The sequence below is a fragment of the Alligator mississippiensis genome, chromosome 5 (genome assembly GCF_030867095.1).
Source record: "Alligator mississippiensis isolate rAllMis1 chromosome 5, rAllMis1, whole genome shotgun sequence".
NCBI classification, from domain to species: domain Eukaryota; kingdom Metazoa; phylum Chordata; order Crocodylia; family Alligatoridae; genus Alligator; species Alligator mississippiensis.
In genome coordinates this window covers 80,717,529-80,736,854 of record NC_081828.1, presented here as the reverse complement: position 1 = coordinate 80,736,854, position 19,326 = coordinate 80,717,529, and the positions used below count along the sequence as shown (strand labels likewise).

The 19,326-nt window shown below is 45.8% G+C and overlaps 1 protein-coding gene across 1 annotated transcript in view; it reads right to left on the bottom strand.

Moving 5' to 3' along the window:
* The window catches only part of COL15A1 (collagen type XV alpha 1 chain), a 308,100-nt gene extending 297,108 nt beyond the window's left edge, over positions 1 to 10,992 (bottom strand). The window contains exons 1-2 of the mRNA XM_019485357.2: positions 10,745 to 10,992; positions 10,500 to 10,582 (exon numbers count right to left, since the gene is read on the bottom strand). Coding sequence (XP_019340902.1) covers positions 10,500 to 10,582; positions 10,745 to 10,767 — 106 coding nt within the window. The 5' untranslated portion in view covers positions 10,768 to 10,992. The remainder of the gene's footprint in view (positions 1 to 10,499; positions 10,583 to 10,744) is intronic.
* Positions 10,993 to 19,326: the final 8,334 nt, after the last annotated feature.

The window sequence follows — 19,326 nt, the reverse complement described above, 5'->3', positions numbered from 1 at the left end:
GAAACACTATGCTCTTTGCAGCCAAATTTATGGAAGTCAGCCTTTCTTTCTTGAAAAGGAATGGGAGGTAAGAGGCCATTCCTATCACCATTTATATGAGCACAGATGTGAACAGCAAGGTTTTGGTGCATATGTAATTACTGTTTAAGAGCATTCTTTTTTATGGCAACCGCATTGGCACATTATGAACAAAAACATAATCTGCTTACATATAGGAATCACACTAAGGTGACCAATAGGCAATGGAAGTCAATCATTAGGATTTTTTTCATTACAACCTAGGGTTCAGTAATGCAAAGTTTATGTCAGCAACCTAATGATAGCCATTCTGTATACAGAGATCCAAGGAAAAAGACAAATATTTACTTTCTGTGAACTTGTTGAGCTTATTATTTGGAGCAGGCAAACACTGCATAGCTTTGCTACTAATAAAATCCAGATGTTGATGGGAAAACTTTAATTTGTTTTAAAAAGAAGAAAAAGGATTTAAACCTAAGATAAATGGGAAACTACATAGTGCATCTAATTAGCAGCAACTCCCTTTCCCTAGAAGTATTTAAATAAGCCTTTTATTTTTTAAAGGTAGTATGAACTATGCAATGCCTCTTTGGTTGTTAAATTCTGCACATCACTTAGATGTACTTAGATATTCTGATACAATACAGTTGTAATGCAACTCCATTAGGTTACCAGAGCAACATCAGTCTCAGAGAAGTTCCACTCGCTTGCATTTTACCCTGCCTGACTCAGCATTAGTTTACTATTCCAAATCTGCCTCCAAAATTGGATAATGGAACACAGCTATGGAATATGCTGAGCACCTTGCACTTACCTATAGTAACCAATGCCACATATTAAATGTTAATTTAATGTAATGTTATATTAAATGTTAATTTAATATGATTTGACAGCCAAAAGCTTAGCTATGAGATAGTATCATGAATACAGGAAGAAACTCTATAAAAAGTGGAGATAAATAGCTCAAATGACAGTCACAGATATAAACAAGTTAGTTTCATTACTTTTCTTTAAGCCACTGACACCTCTCACCTAATTCTGTTTTGGTTGGATAGTGAAACAGGGATTCACTGTTCTGTCCAAAGGAGTCTCTTAATCACTAGAGATTGAATCGTCTCATTTATGCAGAATGTACAGTAAGGAAGTTCGGTGTTCCCCCATACTAGAAGGGCTAGGGTCACAGGAGAGAGCAGCAAAGGTGATGTCATGGTGGGGGTCTCCTATAAACCACCAGAGCAGGAGAAGTGGTGGATGAGGCTTTCTTCAAACAACTAGCGGAAGTTTCCCAATCACAGGCCCTGGTTCTCATGGGGGACTTCAATCACCCTGACATCTGCTGGAAGGATAATACAGCAGAGCACAGGCAATCCAGGAAATTTTTGGAGAGTGTTGGGGACAACTTTCTGGTGCAAGTGCTGGAGCGGCCAACTATGGGGCATCCTCTTCTCGACCTGCTGCTTACAAACAGGGAAGAATTGGTGGGGAATGTAGTAGTGAATGGCAACTTGGGCAGCACTGACCAAAGCACTGGGCCAAAGGACAATTGGAGTTGCAGCTAGCAAGGTATGTGAAGGTGTTGCAGAGCACTAAGGTGCCCTGCTCCTAGAGGGCGGAAACTGCTAGAGAAAAAGCCCTAGCAGGGTATAAGGAGCCCACCTGTGGGTTGCCCGGGGCAACCAGGAAGTCAGCTGACTGTAAGGGGCAGGGCCTGGCTCTTATAAAGCCCAGGAGCTGAGGCCAGAGGTAGTTCTCTGCCAGCAGCCAGAAGCTCCCTAAACCAGGATGCAAGAAGAAGCCTGACTGCAGGTACAGCGTAACCTGAGTAAAGGATGCCAGCTCTGGGATGTTTGAGCAATGTTGTTATAGCCAGGCGGCTTATGTTTAAGTTGTAGCCAAGAGGCTTGAGTTTATGTTGCTATTTATTACACCGGTGGTTTGGGTGAGGTATTAGGGGTTGGAGGAGGCCTCGTAGGGGACCCACAGTAGCGTGGGGACCCCAGTGCCAGTAAGGGCATGGTGTACGGGGTGCATAGACCCCAGCCCCAGGAGAGGGGCAGCATTCCTGAGAAGGCCCAGTGTGGCTGCGGAGAGCCCCAGGAAATGGGTGGCATTACTGAGAAGGCCCAGGGTGGGCCCCGGAGAAGGGGGCAGCAATGCGGTGGGCCCCGAGGGAGTGCGTAGCATTGTGGTGAACCCTGGAGAAAGGGGCAATATTACTAAGGAGGCCCCAGAGAGGGCGGCACTGCAGAGAAGCCCCTGAGAGAAGAGGGTGGCTTTACAGAGGAGCCCCGAGAGAGGGCAGCACGATAGGGAAGGCCCCAGAGGAGGGCGGCAAAACTGAAGAGGGGCAGCATTGTGGAGAAGGCGAAAAGAGACAGGGCCACAGAGGGCCCAAGTGCCAAAAGAGATTGTAGACCTGGACAGAACAACGTCCATTCCAGCTGTGAGGCTTGGGGCGTGGTATAAGGGGTGATTGGAGCCACGCATAGCCCATAAGGCTAGGGTGCCCCAAAGCACCCATTTGCTGGACAAGACCCACAAAGGGCCCGGGAGTCCATGGGGACAGAAGTCGCAATGAACCGTGTCCAAGAAGACGTAAGGCAGCCTCCCAAACTTATCTAAACAGCAAAGACGTGTCGGGTGAGAATTAGAGGGTGCCCTTGGGCAGACTTGGCACGGAGGAAGGGGCCTTAAGGAGATCACAGCCCTCCTGGAGGACCCCGCCAGTGAGAGAAGGGTTTCTATAAGCATGTCGGTAGCAAGAGGAGGATCAGGGAAAGTGTGGGTCCCTTACTGAAGGGAAGAGGCAACCGTGTGACAGAGGATGCAGAAAAGGCTGAAGTGCTCAATGCCTTTTGTGCCTCAGTCTTCACAGGCAAGGTCAGCTCCCAGACTACTTGACTGGGCAGCACAGTTTGGGGGGGAAGTGAGCGGCCCTTGGTGGTGAAAAAACAGGTTAGGGATTACCTAGAAAAGGTGAACATGTACAAGTCCTTGCAGCCGGATGGGATGCACCCAAGGGTACTGAGGGAGTTGGCTGATGTGATTACAGAGGCATTGTCCAGCATCTCTGAAAACTCATGGGAATCAGGAAAGGTCCCGGATGATTGGAGCAGGGCAAACATAGTGCCCATATTGGAAAAAAAGGGAAAAAGGAGGATCCAGAGAACTATAGACCAGTCAGTCTCACCTCAATCCTTGGAAAAATCTTGAAGCAGATCCTCAAGGAATTCATTTCTAAGCACTTGGAGGAGAAAATGCTGACAAGGAACTATCAGCATGGATTCACAAGGGGCAAGTCAGGGCTGACCAACCTGATTGCCTTCTATGATGAGATGCCTGGCTCTGTGGATGCGGGGAGACTGGTGGATGTGTTGTACTTTGGCTTTAGCAAGGCTTTTGAAATGGTCTCCCACAACATTCTTGCAGGCAAGATAAGGAAGTATGGGCTGGATGAATGGACTGTAAGGTACATAGAAAACTGACTGGAGCATCAGGGTCTGAGAGTACTAAATCATGATTTGATGTCTAGTTGGCAGCTGGTATCAAGTGGAGTGCCCCAAGGGGTAGTCCTGGGGCCTGTTTTGTTCAATGTCATCATCAGCGACCTGGAAGATGGCATAGAGTGCACCCTCAATAAGTTTGCAGATGACACCAAGTTGGGGGAAGTAGTAGATACACTGGAGGGTAGGGCTAGGATTCAGAGTGACCTAGACAAATTGGAGGATTGGGCCAAAAGGAATCTCATGAGGTTCAACAAGGACAAGTGCAAAGTCCTGCACTTAGGACGGAACAATCCCATGCACAAGTACAAGCTGGGAGCTGACTGGCTGAGCAACAGCTCTGCAGGAAAGGACCTGAGGGTTATAGTGAGCAATAAGCTATTATTAAGCAGTGAGCCTTTATTGCCAAGAAGGCTAGCTGTATACTGTGTTGCATTGGTAGGTGTGGTGCCAGTAGGTCAAGGGAAGTAATTATTCCCCTCTATTCAGCATTGGTGAGGCCACATCTGGAGTACTATGCTCAGTTTAGGCCCCCCACTACAGAAAGAATATGGAAAAATTAGAGAATCCAACAGAGGGTGACACAAATGGTGAGGGGGCTGGGGAACATGACTTATGAGGAAAGACTGAGGTAACTGGGCTTATTGGGTATATGTACATGCCACAGCATTTGATCCTCATTAATTTACCACGCCTTAATTTTTAACCCAGGTTATTTTGGTGTGTCAAGTTTGTGTTTGCACATCACAGGCTTTTGAACAAGTTAAGTCTCATGTGTAATTCCTCATGGATTCCAGCAGGGGGAGGCAAATACTAATCGACCCCCAGTAATGTCTTTCCTAATGAATTACAACAGGAGGCACAAGTAAACCTGTCTCCACAGTCCCCACCCCCTGCCACCCATCCCCCACCAGGAGTCTCATGCTAAGTCCTCCCCCCCCAGCCCACTTGGGTATAGTCACTCCAAAACCCTGTCACTTGCACCCGCCTAGGCTCGGGCCAGTCTCCCAGTAGGCAACCCCATGATGATCGTGATGACAAACCGTGTGAATCATCCCCTCCCCTCCCTTTCCCTGCCCCCCCAAAGTAATGAGATTTTTATATACATGGATTTTTTACTATATAACTGATATGATATCTGTACATTTCTGAGTTGAGAGTAGCAGGTGGGTGATGGCAAATGTAGGGGGTTGAGAGGAGACTAGTCTAGAGAAGAGGAGACTGGGAGGGGATTTAACAGCAGCCTTTAACTACCTGAAAGGGGTTTGAAAGAGGATGGAGGTAGACTGTTCTCAGTGGTGGCGGATAACAGAACAAGGAGCAACGGTCTCAAGTTGCAGAAAGGGAAGTTTAAGTTGGATATTAGGAAGAATTTTCTCACTAGGAGGGTATTAAAACACTGGAACAGGTTATCCAGAGTGGTTGTGGAACCTCCATCCTTGGAGGTTTTCACAACCCAGCTAGACAAAGCTTTGGCTGTGATGATCTAGTTGGGGCTGGTCCTGTTTGTACAGGGGGTTGGACTAGAACTAGATGACCTCCTGAGGTCCCTTCCAACCCTAATTTTCTATGATTCTGGCTCAGCCTGGCAGACTGCAGACTGACGCTCACCACTCCACCCTTTATGCATGCAACTTGCTTCCTCCTCTGACAACCCTTCCTTCACTGCACCTGTTTCCCCTCTGTGGAGTGACACAGAACTTCAAGGGCATAAGGAGGTAGTACAGACCACATGCATCTTTACAGTCCCCAAGATCGGAGGCTGTGACTTATGTTGATCATGCAAGAGGGAGAAGGTAACTAGTACTTCAAGTTCAGTGTTTCTACCTTGGGTCCAGGAAGTCAGGATGGGGCAAATGCCCCAAGGTTGATGTATTTATCCTCTTCAGTGCAGATGCCCCCAGAAGACACTTCTGTCTGGCTTTCAAGCAACACTACCAACTGCTTCCAAACTGTCTGACTTGGCCAACCACACTTCCCATGTAGCCCCACTGAACTGGGTTCCAAGTCACTGTATCCAGAGGTTTGCAAGCTGTAACAGATGGGCCACTGATTTTTCTACTTCCTCACTTTGCCTTCCTTTCTCTCCTGTGGTAGAATTACTTCATATAGAGTAATCCATAGAGTAATCCAAACATTTTTTAGTCTAAGTACCCCCAGCAGCCAGATGCTGAGCAGGGGGAGTGGGGAGGGTGGCGAACAGCCGGATGCTGAGTGGGGAGGTGAGGATGGCGCACGGGCAGGCGGGGACGAAGCACGACTGCCTCCCAGAAGCAGGGCCAGGGCAGGGTGAGGGCAGCAGTGCCTCTCTGCAGGGTGAGGAAGCTCACCAGGCTGCTGCATGGCAGCAGCCATTGTCACATGCGAGCTTCTCTGCCCTGCAGAAAGGCGCTGCTGCCCTAGCCCCACCCTGGCCCTGCTCCTGGGAGGTGTCAGTGCTCTGTCCCTGCCCACCTGCACATACCCCCTAGGACTGGTCTAAGTACCCCCCCCCCCCCCTCCCCGGGGATACACATACCCCTGGTTGGCAACCCCTGCCACAGAGGACAATATATGCATATAAGAAGTGTGTGCAGATTCCTACTAAGAAATATGCTATAACATAATAGCTTCTCAATAAAGTATTCAGTATATGGTCTGACTCTGGATTGAAGCCACTGCTTCCTTGTAGTGAGAGAAGAGAGGTCAAGCAGCAGCTGAAGGCAAAATCTAGCTATTCAATGAACAGAAGAAGCCTGGGAAGCAACAATCCTTAAGCAGACTTAGGGGTAAGAGTGGACAGATAACAAGTTAAGTAGGTGTTTACAGTGTAACCTGGCAGAAGGCTACATACAATGTGTCTTCTCTGTATAAGCTAGCTACTGAGCTACAGTTAGTTACCTGCTTTAGGGCCGTTTTGGTTGCACAACACTGTGCTTGGTCTCCCTGCTGTTAATAGGTATGTACAGAGAAACACAAGAATTTGGCTAAATTGCATCCAGTTTGGGCACTCGATTGGTTAAAGTGGGCATGATTCTACCACGCACCGTATAGTGAGGTTGGAGTGTTGTAGCCATCATTAGAAGATACCATATTTTCTTGCATACAACATGACCTTGAATCAAATACATGCCTTGTTTTTGAAAGGCATAATGCAGGAAAAAAAATATCTTGCCTCAAAAGCCTCTGCCAGCGGAGAAAGAGAAATTATCCATAGCCAGCAGTTAGGGAGCCCTGCCTACAGTTTTACTCTTCCTCATGGTTTTTCTCCTGGCAGAGGCTTAAGCAGCAGTGGTGTTACTGTATTCCCTTGAATCTAATGTGCACTCCAATTTCCATCAGCTGAATTTTGGAGGAAAAAGGTGACTGTTGTATGCAAGAAAATATGATATTACCAAACAAACCTCACACGCCACACACATACATTGCAAGGTTCCTAGGTGCTGCACTACTACTGTTGCTACCACCAATATACTGTACAATATAGAACAACAGAACTGAACTAGAAGACAAAGCAGCTCTCTTCTACCTCTGTCCTCTAGGATTTTGTAAGATCAAGACATTAATAAATATTATTGGCAAGCTTTTGCAGCACAGGAGTATTAAAACTTCACTGGCATGGCATGAACCCATTACTTTTGATAAAGCTTTCTGAATTTACAGTTGCTAAAGATCTGAGATTAAAGTGTTTATGTAGTGTATCGCTTGTAATTAAACAATGCTTATTGCAAATAAGAATTTAATTTCCTTCTCTGAGCTTAAACTAAATTCAAAGTACCATACTGTGCATGGCTACAGTACTTAACCTTTCAGTGCCCCTTTTAAGTTGGCAGAAAAACAGTTGGCATAGTAAGTAACAAGTCACAAGAAGAAAAGTATTTCTGTATAACCATTGCACCCCTAAAGCAGACTACTGGACTTCAGAACGAAGGTTCAATAGTCAGAAACTAGGTGCATCTACACATGCGCTTTACTGCAGAGTTGACTAATTTAGCTCTGAAGTAAAGCATCACCATCTACACATGCAACCCTATTAGGACATAGGGAATTAATTACCTTCACTGTAGGATAGTGCTGTCCAGGACAAGTACTATCCTACAGCATATTTATTTAGTGCACTGAAATGCACATGTAGATGGTGGCTAGGGCTGGCTGGCAAATGAGGGTGCCTACTAGCTAGCTTCACACTGTAGCACCCTTGTGCTCCAGCCAGGCCTCCTGCAGCATGTTGAACTAGGGTGGAGCAGCTTCAGGCTAGCAGGCTGTCCCCCCAGACCCACTGCCGGCCAGAGCTGCTCTGCCCTGCCTCAATGTGCTGTACTCCTGGGCATACATGTAAACACTGTACCTAGGAGCAATAAACTCTAGTGCAGGGGTTCCCAACATTTTATGCCACAGCTCGGCAAACTGCAGCCTGGAAGTGGCTGTGGCCCAGCAAATCATGGCCCAGCAGTCACAGCCAACCGCAGCTGGAATTTCTGGCTGAAAGACAAGTGAGGATACACCCACCCCCAGGCAGGGGGTGGGCTAAACCCTGCACTACCGTGGGCCCTGTAGAAGGAGCCGCGGCCTCTCTGTCTGGCTCTGTGGGACCGCAGTTTGTCGGTCCGTGGTCACTTCCGGTCCAGCAGCTGACCGTGCTGCAGACCAGCAGCTGTCCCACTGTGGCCCAGCACTGGGCCACAGCCTGGGGATTGAGAACCCCTGCTCTACTGCATACTATGCCAGAGTTTATTGCTACGTGCTAACTGAATGTGTAGATGCACCCACAAACAACTTACAGTTTCTTGATGTTTATAGAATAATTAAAGAAGATAAAATCTAGGCTAGGGTAGTTCCTGGGTTGATTGACCACGAGGATGTTGCAGTAAGATAATAGAGCAGTAGCCTCAATGGTTCAGGGAATATGTGAGAAGAAAGTCTTATTTAAATGTCTCTATTTGGACCAACCATATAGCTGAGAGATGCCAAAAGACCTTTCAGCTAGTTGGAAAGCTGAAAAAAATGACAGCATTTTAGTGTTGTTTCAGAAGTAAGCAAACAAATCATACAGGGAAAGATATATATTTATCAGGATAACAGAACTACATCATCTCAAAACTTAATGGAAGAAGATTTTCCAGTCAGCTGAACTAGTCTTATGTATCACCACATTCTTTTATACAAACACATTTGAGATTACATTTGAATGTAATGTCTACCAAACAGTGAAACACCTGGAAGCATTGATTATAGGTTTGATTCTGTAAAATGCTGAGGACGCTGAACTCACAACGATGTCAGATGCATGCACTTAGTGGGCGTGTCAAGACATACACATGTAATACACATTAGCCCAATTTAAGGTGAATTAAGGGCATGCGTCTATATGCACACACCCTTAATGCACTTTAAAACTGGTAATTTTAGGCTATTCGAGTCTAAATTTGATACCTGCATAAAGCAGATATCAAATTTATGCGTGAATAGCTAAGCTGCATTAGTACACATGCAGATAGGTTAATATGCATTAACGGGGGGGAGGGGTCAATGGATGGACACTACGCTAATGCGACTTAGTGTTACCTTAATGTGCGTTAGGCATGCATAAATACATGTGTAGACACTCCCAGTAGTATGCAGGACTGTGCACCTTTTAAATCATTTCTTGTTTTGATTTGTTGACAGATTTATGAGTACATCTAGCTTTTGCGAAAGCATAAAGCACTTTGAGTATTATCACTCTTTTTAACTCATAGCTATAATCATTTACGAGTTTCTATGTATACGCTTTTATGTACCAGATACCTTCATCTGGCTATCAAGTCCAATTTAAGCTTTAATTATTTTTATTGTATTTAGCATTGCATAAGAAATAAATCTTCACCTCATACTTTAAGTTTGATCCTAACAGCATATTTAACATGCAGCATATATAAATAAAAATGGAATTCATGCCACATTGCTCTATTTCTCATAATTTTTCCTTGTTTCTGAATTAATAAACTACATGTAACACCTAATATGTGATCAATATGTAAATAATTCACAATTAACATCTGCTGCCATGTGATATCTCCCTTTTAGGAAAATGAAAGACATAACTGGCTGGAATTTTGGCTGTGACAGTGCCAAAAATGGATGGCATGCTTCAGCTGAAAAAAAGAGTTTTGAGGAATACCCAAGTTTCTGTATGCTGGATAAATTACTGACTGTAGTACTTTTCTGATGATTCTGTCACCTAATATCTAAGTGAAGTTTATATAATTGGGATTCTGTTTAAAAGAAAGAAGTAAACTTTGTTTAAGGTATACCATTGTCCCCTTTACAAATCAAACATTTCAGTGCTTATAGGCATGTAGTAGTATGTAAACACTTAAATCAATGCAGTATACTGCTAGACTTTATTATTAGTACAATCTGAAAGTTTTAGCTGTGTTTCACAAGCACATTTTATATGCATACAAAAAGAGGTTTTTTTCATCATGAGAAATGCAAAAGTGCAGGGCTGGGGTATTGTTTTGTTATGCCAGCATAACAATAAATTGAGAGAGAGTCCAACCTGCTGAGGAGTTTCTGGAGCAAAATTCCTATACACCCAGGGAAAAAAATCACATTAGAGCTTGGAGATCATACACACCTAGCGAACCCTTGATAACTCCAGTCATACAAATCAAGATCCATCCTAATGGATTCCTAATACCTTTCCATGTATTTACATATCCAAGTATGTTTTGTAGCCTCTAAACAGCAAACAAAATTTGCCTGTTGCTATCTGCAATTATACTGAGAGAGCGGCATCATGAAATCTCTTACATTTAGGGACCAACCTATTTATTTTAGCCCCTTTCCAGAATGAACAGCAGTTACAACTCTTCACTTGCACCAACCTCCCAAAGAGAAATTGCAGCCAGCTGAGACATTCAAAACTTGAAATGAATGGAAACTTTCCACATTAGGAATGTCTATTTCAAAATAAACTCTTGCCCTCAATGTAAGAATTGATTTGGAGTTTCTTACCTTCTATGACCTGAGCTGATAAAACAACGGGGAGCGATGAATTCAAGAGCCCTAGTAGCAAATTCCAGGACCACCAGTAATTCCTGGAGCAGATTTGCCAGAAAGAAGGGGGAAAAAGAAAGAAAGAAGAAAAAGAGAGAAAAGAAAAATGAAAAGGGGGCCAGGCAGAGAGAGAGAGAGTGAGAGGAGATGAGACTAAAATTATCAGTGCAGACATGCAAAAAAAGAAAAGTAAAAGTTCTTACCATGAGTGCATCTTTTTAAACATTGCCGAAAGACCTGAATTGGAAAAAATGTTCAGTGATCATGAATTTGTGAAAAGAAAATATTAATAAAAATTGGAGTCTGCTGTCTCCTACAACGTTCAGACACAAGTGGAACAAAGGCAGCTCTCAGGCTTTCTCAGTGACTCATTGCAATCAGTGTTCCAACACTGAAATCTGACTCCTTGTAGATTTTCCTCTCAGACCACCGCCTTAAACTCCTGAGTTTGGTCCCTGTTCTTTATTAATGGAGATCCCCTTATCCTACACCACCTTCCATCAAACTACAGTACATGCTACTGCATACCAGAATAATTTCTCTGCACTCCTTCCTTTTCTCCGCTCGTCACCTCCGCTCTCCTGTCCAGTAAAGCATGACCTCTAACATCCTCCCATCCAACATATACAGCTAACATTATGCATCTCTGTAAGGAATTTGACACTTCACCAGCACATCAGGTTGGCCAAACTATAACATAAGGAAACTTTGAAGTAATGTACAAAACAAAGGAACCCCAGTTAAAAGGAAGATAAAAGGTGTTCTTTGAGATGTGTTGTCTATACACACATTCTTGCACCCCCAAGTCTCTTATGGCAGAGCACAGGGTGTCTCTGCCACTTTAAGGGCCTGGAGCTGGCAGCCTCCAGGTGCCTGATTAGGGCAGCCATTTTGAGGCTTATATAAACCAAGGCAGTTTGGCTGCAGGAGGTCAGGCAGCAACATTGCCTGGCTGTAGGGCTGCTATGAATGACCTGGAGGTAAGGGGGAGCTGTAAGGGGATGGCAGGAGGCTCCTGGTCCTGGGCGTGACCTGAAACTGCACCCTGCTGGGAGTGGGTGGTCTGGTGGGGCTCAGTGGCGCGGGAGCCCCCAGGAAATGCCAGGCCAGTTACTACCCCGGTGAAAGGCGGGTCGGGGCACCTTAACCACTAGCTCCCACCACCACCGGGTGGGTCACCCATGTGTTTGTTGGAGGGCCTAAAGGGCCAGTGTTGTGAGGGGCCCAGAGAGGGCGGACCCTGAGAGTGGGAGCGATATGGGCGTGGTGCTGCGGTTGCCCCCGGGAGGATGGGGAGTAGTGGTATGGTGAGGCCCAGTGACAGAGTGAGCAGCTAGAGGGACCCAGCCCAAAGGGGAGAGTACCCTCGACTGGCCCAAACTGGGGCCAGGACTACGGTAGTCAAAAGGGCCAGGGGCCCACCGCAAGGGATGCCCAAGAGCCAGGGGACTGGGGTCCCGACTGGCCTGGAGGTGGGCCAGGGCTAGGTAGCTGAAGGTTCTGGGGGAACCACATCCGAGAGGGGAACATGGCTTCGGGGGGGCTAAGTAGCCTGGATGATGGCGGAGGGGCCGCCTGATAGGTAGGATCATAGAGGGGTCCTGTTAGGACGATTCTGGGGCCCAGTGATTAGGAACACCATGATGCCATCTGCGAGGCTTGGGCTGCGGTATTAGGGGAGGTCGGAGCTGCAGAGCGCCCCCTGGCATCAGGGCACTATGGGCAGCCTCCCGCTTTAATTGACATGGATATACGAATCAATTATCATCAAAGGCGTGGCGGGCGAGATAAGCGGGCAGGTGCCCAGAGACAGGTGGGCAGGCCACGAAGAGCTCGGCCCTGAGTAGGCCCCTGTCACGGTGACAGGCGGGCGGGCCACAGAGCTTGGCCCCGGGAGGCCCCCCTGTCACACTCTGACCAGAGATTTCTTATTTCAGCAGCATCTAAAGGGAAAAGCATTCTTTCCCAATTTTCAGTTTCCTCTCAGCTGCTAAGTTTCAGAGGGACCAACTACAAGGAAGAGGGGAAGAACGGTGGAGTGCTAATGCATGAGTGAGAACAATGCCTGTCAAAGAACTCCAGTCACTGGTCAGCAACTTCTTGTTCTCCTTTGAGTAGTGTGCACAGATATTCTCATACACAGGTAAATCCAAAGCAGAGCCCATAACACCTGGAGATGGGATATGGCACCTCTTAGGCAAAAATTGACTGAAGTAGTACTGCCAAAGGCATATCACTCTAGGACAGAGGTTCTCAAACTGTGGTCCGTGGACCACCACCGGTTTGCGAGCTCCATTCAGGTGGTCCGCAGAAAGGATGTGGAATAATCGAGGCTATCTGAACATTGTAAAGTAAGACTACTGATATGAAAATATGAGTTGTGTGGTTTGATTTGTAGAACAAAAAAAAAAAAGTTTCTTAAGTGGTCTGCCAAGACCCTCAGCAATTTTCAAGTGGTCTGCAAAAAAAAGTTTGAAAACCACTGCTCTAGGAGGTTTCAACAATCATACAGGGAATGGTGTGGGCCTTAATGAATGAGACACATGGAATGGGCTCAAACCACAGAAGGATGATCCAGCTTGGTCAGTTCATAACAGAGACTAATACAACCAGAAATACTGGTGAATGCTGCTTGGGAGGAAATAGCTATAGTCTGGAGATCCAGGGTATCAGCTATAGACAGGTGTAGAAACTTTCTAAAGAGTTTGGTCTTGGATAGGTAGCAGGTCAGAGCTCTGTTCACATACAGGGTGTGGAGGGTGGCTTCAGCACCAAAGTCATGTGGCTCGGGGAGCATGGGGGAAGGGAGAGGATAAAGAGGAGCAAAGAAATTTCTTGGGTAAGATGGAACTGAGATATCCTTGAGCAAGAATTTCTGGTGAATACATAGAATAATTTTGTCTGAATAGAAGGTGATTCATGATGAGGGCTTGAAATTCACTGATTAAACTGGCAGAAGTGATTATTTTATTTTATATTTAATGTAGCTGGCAGGGGGCACAGGGGCTGGTCCTGATCTCCACAAGGTTGGGGATTGGTGTCCCAGCTCCCAGGAACCTGCCTCTCAGCCACGTGGAGATTGGGAAAGATTCAGTCATAACATTGCTGGATGTCACTACTGCAGGTAATCACGCAAGTTCTGTTTCTCCATGGGGCCACAAGTTAATGATTGGAGATCACCTGTTGTCACGTAGGGTGGGATTGCATCCTAGCTTAATATATCTCTTTCTAAACAATTTACTTCTTAGGGGTAGCTACTGAGTACAAGTAACTAAGTAATATTGTATATAACTTTGGACAATATCTGAATGATTTTTCCTCTGGATTTTGTTGTTGTTGTTGTTGTTGTTGGGGTTTCTTTTCGTGTGTGTTTGTTTTTTGTAAAAAAAAAAACAAAACAAAAACCCAAAAAAACCCAAAGTGGCATTTAGAAAGAAATATCCATAAAAATGATGACAAGCTAACTAGAAACGTTGCATTGTTTTTGTTATATGTCATACTCTAGAGAAAGTACAGTATGTGGCTGTATAATTAAAGACCGTTTCATAATACATATGCACTGAGGGAATCAAATTAGAATTGCAGAGACCGCCTTAATCCCAGCATATTTTATCTTTTGGAGTGTTTCAGTTTGCAATCTAAATAATGTTCTTTAATATACAGTATGTGTGTGTGCACGCAGTTTTCTAAATTTTGAAAAAGCATACTGAAACCCGCCCCCCCAAAATCCTATTATGCAGCATCTTACTAATACTCCCATGGGTCAACATTAGGGTTGAAACATTAAGTGACAGAAGTCTGTCTTGTGAATCTAAAAGTCATGGAGTACCTAATGGCAATAAGGGGGTATCATACTTTAGGGCAGGGGTGTCCAACCTTTTTGAACGTGCGGCCGGATCACGAACTTTTTATCACCCAGTGGGCCGGCAAGCCATATTCAAAGACATCACAGGAAGTGGTATCATATCAGGAAGTGATGCCACATGACCTTTGACACCAGTGAAATTACAGGGGTTGACATGGTGCTGGTTGACATGCCATGCATGCCCAGGTTGACATGGTGCTGCAGGAGCCACTTGGCTACAACTGGGTTGACCTGGTGCTGAGAAGCCAGGCCAGGGTTAACCTGGGGCCCACCCGGCCTGCTGGTGCCATGCCCGGGTTGACATGGTGCTGCAGGACCCGCCTGTGGTCAGCACCGGCCAGGAAAAGCAGCATGCAGCTGAAGCTGGATTCCCATGTGCTGCTGGGGACGGGAGGAGGCCGGCGAGGTCTGCACCAGCCAGCAGAAGCAGTGGCAGAGCCGTGTTCTGCTTGGGACTGGCCGGTGCAGGCTCATCCCGTCCCGAGTAGCACATGGCTCCGCTGCCGCTTCTGCTGGCCGCTGCAGACCCGGCTGGGCTCCCCCATCCCCAGCAGCACATGAGAAGCGGCCCCCTTGGGGCCTCATGTGCGGGCAGCCGGGCCTGGAGAGCTGCAGCACCCGGGGGAGCCTGGCCGGGGGAGCAGGTGCCACCTTGCTGTGGGGCAGGGCAGGGAAGGGCTGTGGGGCTGGCTTGAAGTGGGCAGGTGAGGCGGCAGGCGTGGGCCGACAGTGCCAGCGGCCGCTTCTTGGCCTCCCAAGTGGGGCCACTCCCCCAGGCCCCGTGGGGGCAAGCAGCTCCCCTCCCCTCGCTGCCAGCTGGGGCCCGCAGGCGAGCCCTGCCTGCCTCACTGCAGCTCCGCTGCCATGGCTCCGTGCTCCTCCGCCATGGCTCCGTGCTCTGCACCACTGCGGCTCCACACTCCACATCAGTGTCTCCGCACCACGACCATGGCTCTGCATTCCACAGCAGCAGCTCCGCACTCTGTGCTGCCACCACCGTGGGCCAGATAAAACGGCTTGGCGGGCCACATAGCAGCCCACAGGCCATATATTGGACAAGCCTGCTTTAGGGGGACCAGCATTTCATGTAGGTGAAAGACACACTTTTCCTGTGGATTTCACTCATATTTGCTGACATCAAAGGAGCAATAAGAGTCAGAAACTTCTGGAGAGCAGTAAGTTTTAGTGGGCACAAACTCTTTTGCCTATTTCCCCATAAAACTTGACCTCTTCTGCCCTACCCTCTCCATCCAGTCCTTCTCCCACTTCTTTAGGCCTCTCAAACTTGTTGCCCTTGTCTCATTCATGCTACTTTGGGTCTTCTACAGGCTTCCTGAATCTCACTGTCACTCCATAGTCCCAGTTATTCTGCCCAATTCCAGTCCCAGGTGCTTTGTCTAACCAGTCCTAATTCACTTGTCTCCTTTAACAACCAATCCCAGTTCAACTTCTTGGGTCCTCATCTGATCTACTTTCCCTACCTGAACTGTCTCTCCCTAACTAGCTCCCAGCACTAGTCCCCACTCTGGTCTTTCCAGCCAGTCTCAGTTTTTTCACTACAGATCTCTCCAGATTTTTGTCCTAATCTCCTTCTGCAGTCAGTCCAACCTCTCCTGTAGTCTGGCTTCTTGTTATATTCACCTCCTTCCCTGCTCCTCCACGGCCCCCACTCTTGTCAAACAGGTACCTAACCCTAGTTTCCCCTTCCATCTGAGGAGAATAGACTCTTAAGAGACTTTAGCTGCTAAAACTGAAGCAGTCACTAGTGAGCATGTGCAAACTGATTTTGTAAAAGCGTTTATCTTGGCAAGGTATATGCCTTACAAGAGGCATATATATACCTGATCTATCCATTGTCCTGGTCCAAAGCAAGAAGACAGTAGAGAGGTTCAAAGGAAAGATCTCAGTAATCTATAATGTGCAAAACAATACATTTCCCCCCTTGCTTAATTCTTAGAAGTGGTAGAGCCATTTTATTTGACTCTGTAATCAATCAAGCAATAAAATAAATTGACTCAGAAAACCAGAATGGAAATTTTCAACCTTAATGGTTAAAATTTGGCAAAGTTACAGGCAACTGAAAACAGATTTTTATAATGGGAAAGCTTGGATGGCTACTTATAGTTGGCAATGCCCACTCTCCCCATAATTTATATTTGCATACATATTAGTAATGATATTTTAATAAATGAAAATCATTTCAAATGGTTATTAACAAGGTGCATGGTAAAAATATACTTTAAAAAACAAATCACAGCTATATTAAGAATGTATATCACACTGAAAGGCTCCATTCAGACTAAATGTCACACATTCCTTCAGTATGAATAAACCCACGAAGGATTATATGCAAGAGTTTCACTGCCTGTCTACGTATTCAGCTGAGGTGAAGAATAATTTTTTCCTCATAAGGCCTGTTACAAAGTCCAAAATGTATTACAACTTCCACAGAATGCCGCTATCCAGTTCATGTAAACTAGGCTGAGTTAAATGGCTCCAAATTATATTTAAAACATTTGTATAATCTACCAAAAGGTTTGACCATATTTGTCAAATTTTCAAATTGGCTTGAGACACATGTGCTTCTTTAGAGCACAATTTTGCTTAAATAGGGATAAATATCCTACTTTCATAAGTAATCTCACTGGTTTATATGAAAGTAAGGGTGTAACAGAAAAGTCTGTCCCTTTACAGATGAACAGTCAGCCCTATTAAGAAAGCTGAGCTGTAGGGCATTTGGGAAAGCTAGGAGCGTCTCACTGGCAGCTTTTTCTCAATGCCACCATTTTCTCAGCGCAGGGACACACTGCGCCACTGATACACATGAAGCACGGGTGCTTTTAATTAACGTGGCTCGCTAATTAAAAGTATGCAGTGCCGCATGGGGAGCACATGTAAAAATGGGAGTGAGCAGCTGTTAGTTTAGTTAGACTGAATTTTGCTTGGAGAACTGGTTGAGGAGCCCAGAAGGAAGTGAGTTCTCTTGGAACAGCAAGCAGGCTGTTACCCAAGCTGTTACCAAGGGATTATAGGATTAATTCCTTAATTGATCAGGCTGCAAAATGAAGAATAATATTAATAGCACTTGCAAAAAGACACAGCAATGACCAACCTCCACATTTAGTAAGATGTGAAATGTTTATTTTACCACAATAATGATGTTGCAAGAATTTACATCCAGCCTTCTTAGAAAATACTGTGTAAGTACTAATAACACACAGGTAAGAAATAAAAGGAGCCCAACTGGAATCAATTCCCTAACTCCAGTCATGGGCGACTGGTGCCTCCTGAGTCAGGGCCAGTCAGCTGACGGGGGGAGGGGGGATTCCCCCACAGCCGATCTCGCTGACCAGTGGGGAGGGGTCCCCATGCAGCTGATCGCACCAACCTGGAAGTGTCACACCGATCCGGAACCACCCCACTCCCCCCAGTCGGTGCGATCAGCTGCGGGGGGCCCACAGGGATCGCTTCTCCTAGTGCCCCCACTCCCTGGCTGGTGCTCTTGGGCAGGGGGGTGGTGTGGGCACCAGCACTCTCATCTGCCCCATCGCCTAAGCAGGGAATGCTGCTGTGAGGGGGTGCACCAGTGCTCTCAGAGGGTGCACGTACATCCCCTATGCAACACCACTGACTCCAGTGAGACTAGGCTTTCACCCGATGTAATTCCTCAGTTTTTTGTTTCTAACACTCTGTCCCAATGATCTGGTCCTCAAATGCAAGCTAAGATGCAACAAGCAAGTGCAATAAAAAAGAGGCTAGAAGAAAGGTACTTGAGGAATCTAATAATAAGAACAGGTTATTATATGCACTAGAATTTCAAGGCTTTGGGATTATGAATAAGCAGCTGCAAATCTGCAGTGACCATCCACCCCCACCCTCAGCTAGAAACTACCAGTTAACGGTCCCCACAGGTATAAAAGTAAAAGGGATTTGAAGGAAGAGAGGGTTAATTTCTAGGTCATGCAAGTGCAGCAGTGCAGACATTAACAGTTTTCAGCAAGCTCGTGGGTTACACACACAGATTGCAAGTAGGAACAGCTCCAGGACCTCACTGGACTTGCCAGAGTACTAGTTCTCAGACAGATTTCCTGCAAGGGTTCACTTGGTTTGGCCATAAAAAACATGATGGAGTATGTGGGTTGCAGCAGAAAGCTCTGAGACAACCAGCAAGAGTAGCGGCATTCATACCAGGAGCTGGTAGCAAATAAAAACTGGAGCTTCAATGAAACAACAAAAGACTTCTTGTCCAATATTTGACTCTCAGTTATGCATCTATCTAGACTGTGAACTGAAATGGAGGGTGTTACATAAGCATAGATGTCACTCCACATACTTAGACATATTGGGTTCATCATAACAATCTTCACTTGTTCTGAACTTGTTATTAATATTGAAAAGTCTTGGAGTACCAACAGAGACACAACAATTGTAGGATTCTGCAAAATTTGTATTTATGTCACCTAAATGTTTTGCTGCACATTACTTACTATTTGATGTTCAGCTGAAGATTATACATAACAGAAAAGAAAAAGAAAGCAGATGTCCCCTGGTTTATATCTGACATGGCAAAACTGGAAGGGCTTTTTGACTGAAATCTGAATTTTTTAATAAAGCACTGCTATGGAAAAAATTGACACAAATGTATAGAAAATAAAAACTACTCGGGAATCAGACAACTGCAAGTTAAAAGGATGTTATATAATAATTAGAGGTCCGAGTAATGGAGTTTGAAGTGGGGGGCTTTAGATCAACAAGCTTCTGTTAAAGTGCCATTTTGAAGTGGGGGGATGCTGATACATGAGCTGCTGCAGGATCTTTAATTAGAGCAGCTCTCAAAGCCTCTCTAAGTAAAGCACCCCCACCCCTGGAGCATGTGTAAAAAAGCCCACAATGACTATATAAAATTACTAGGCCCAAATA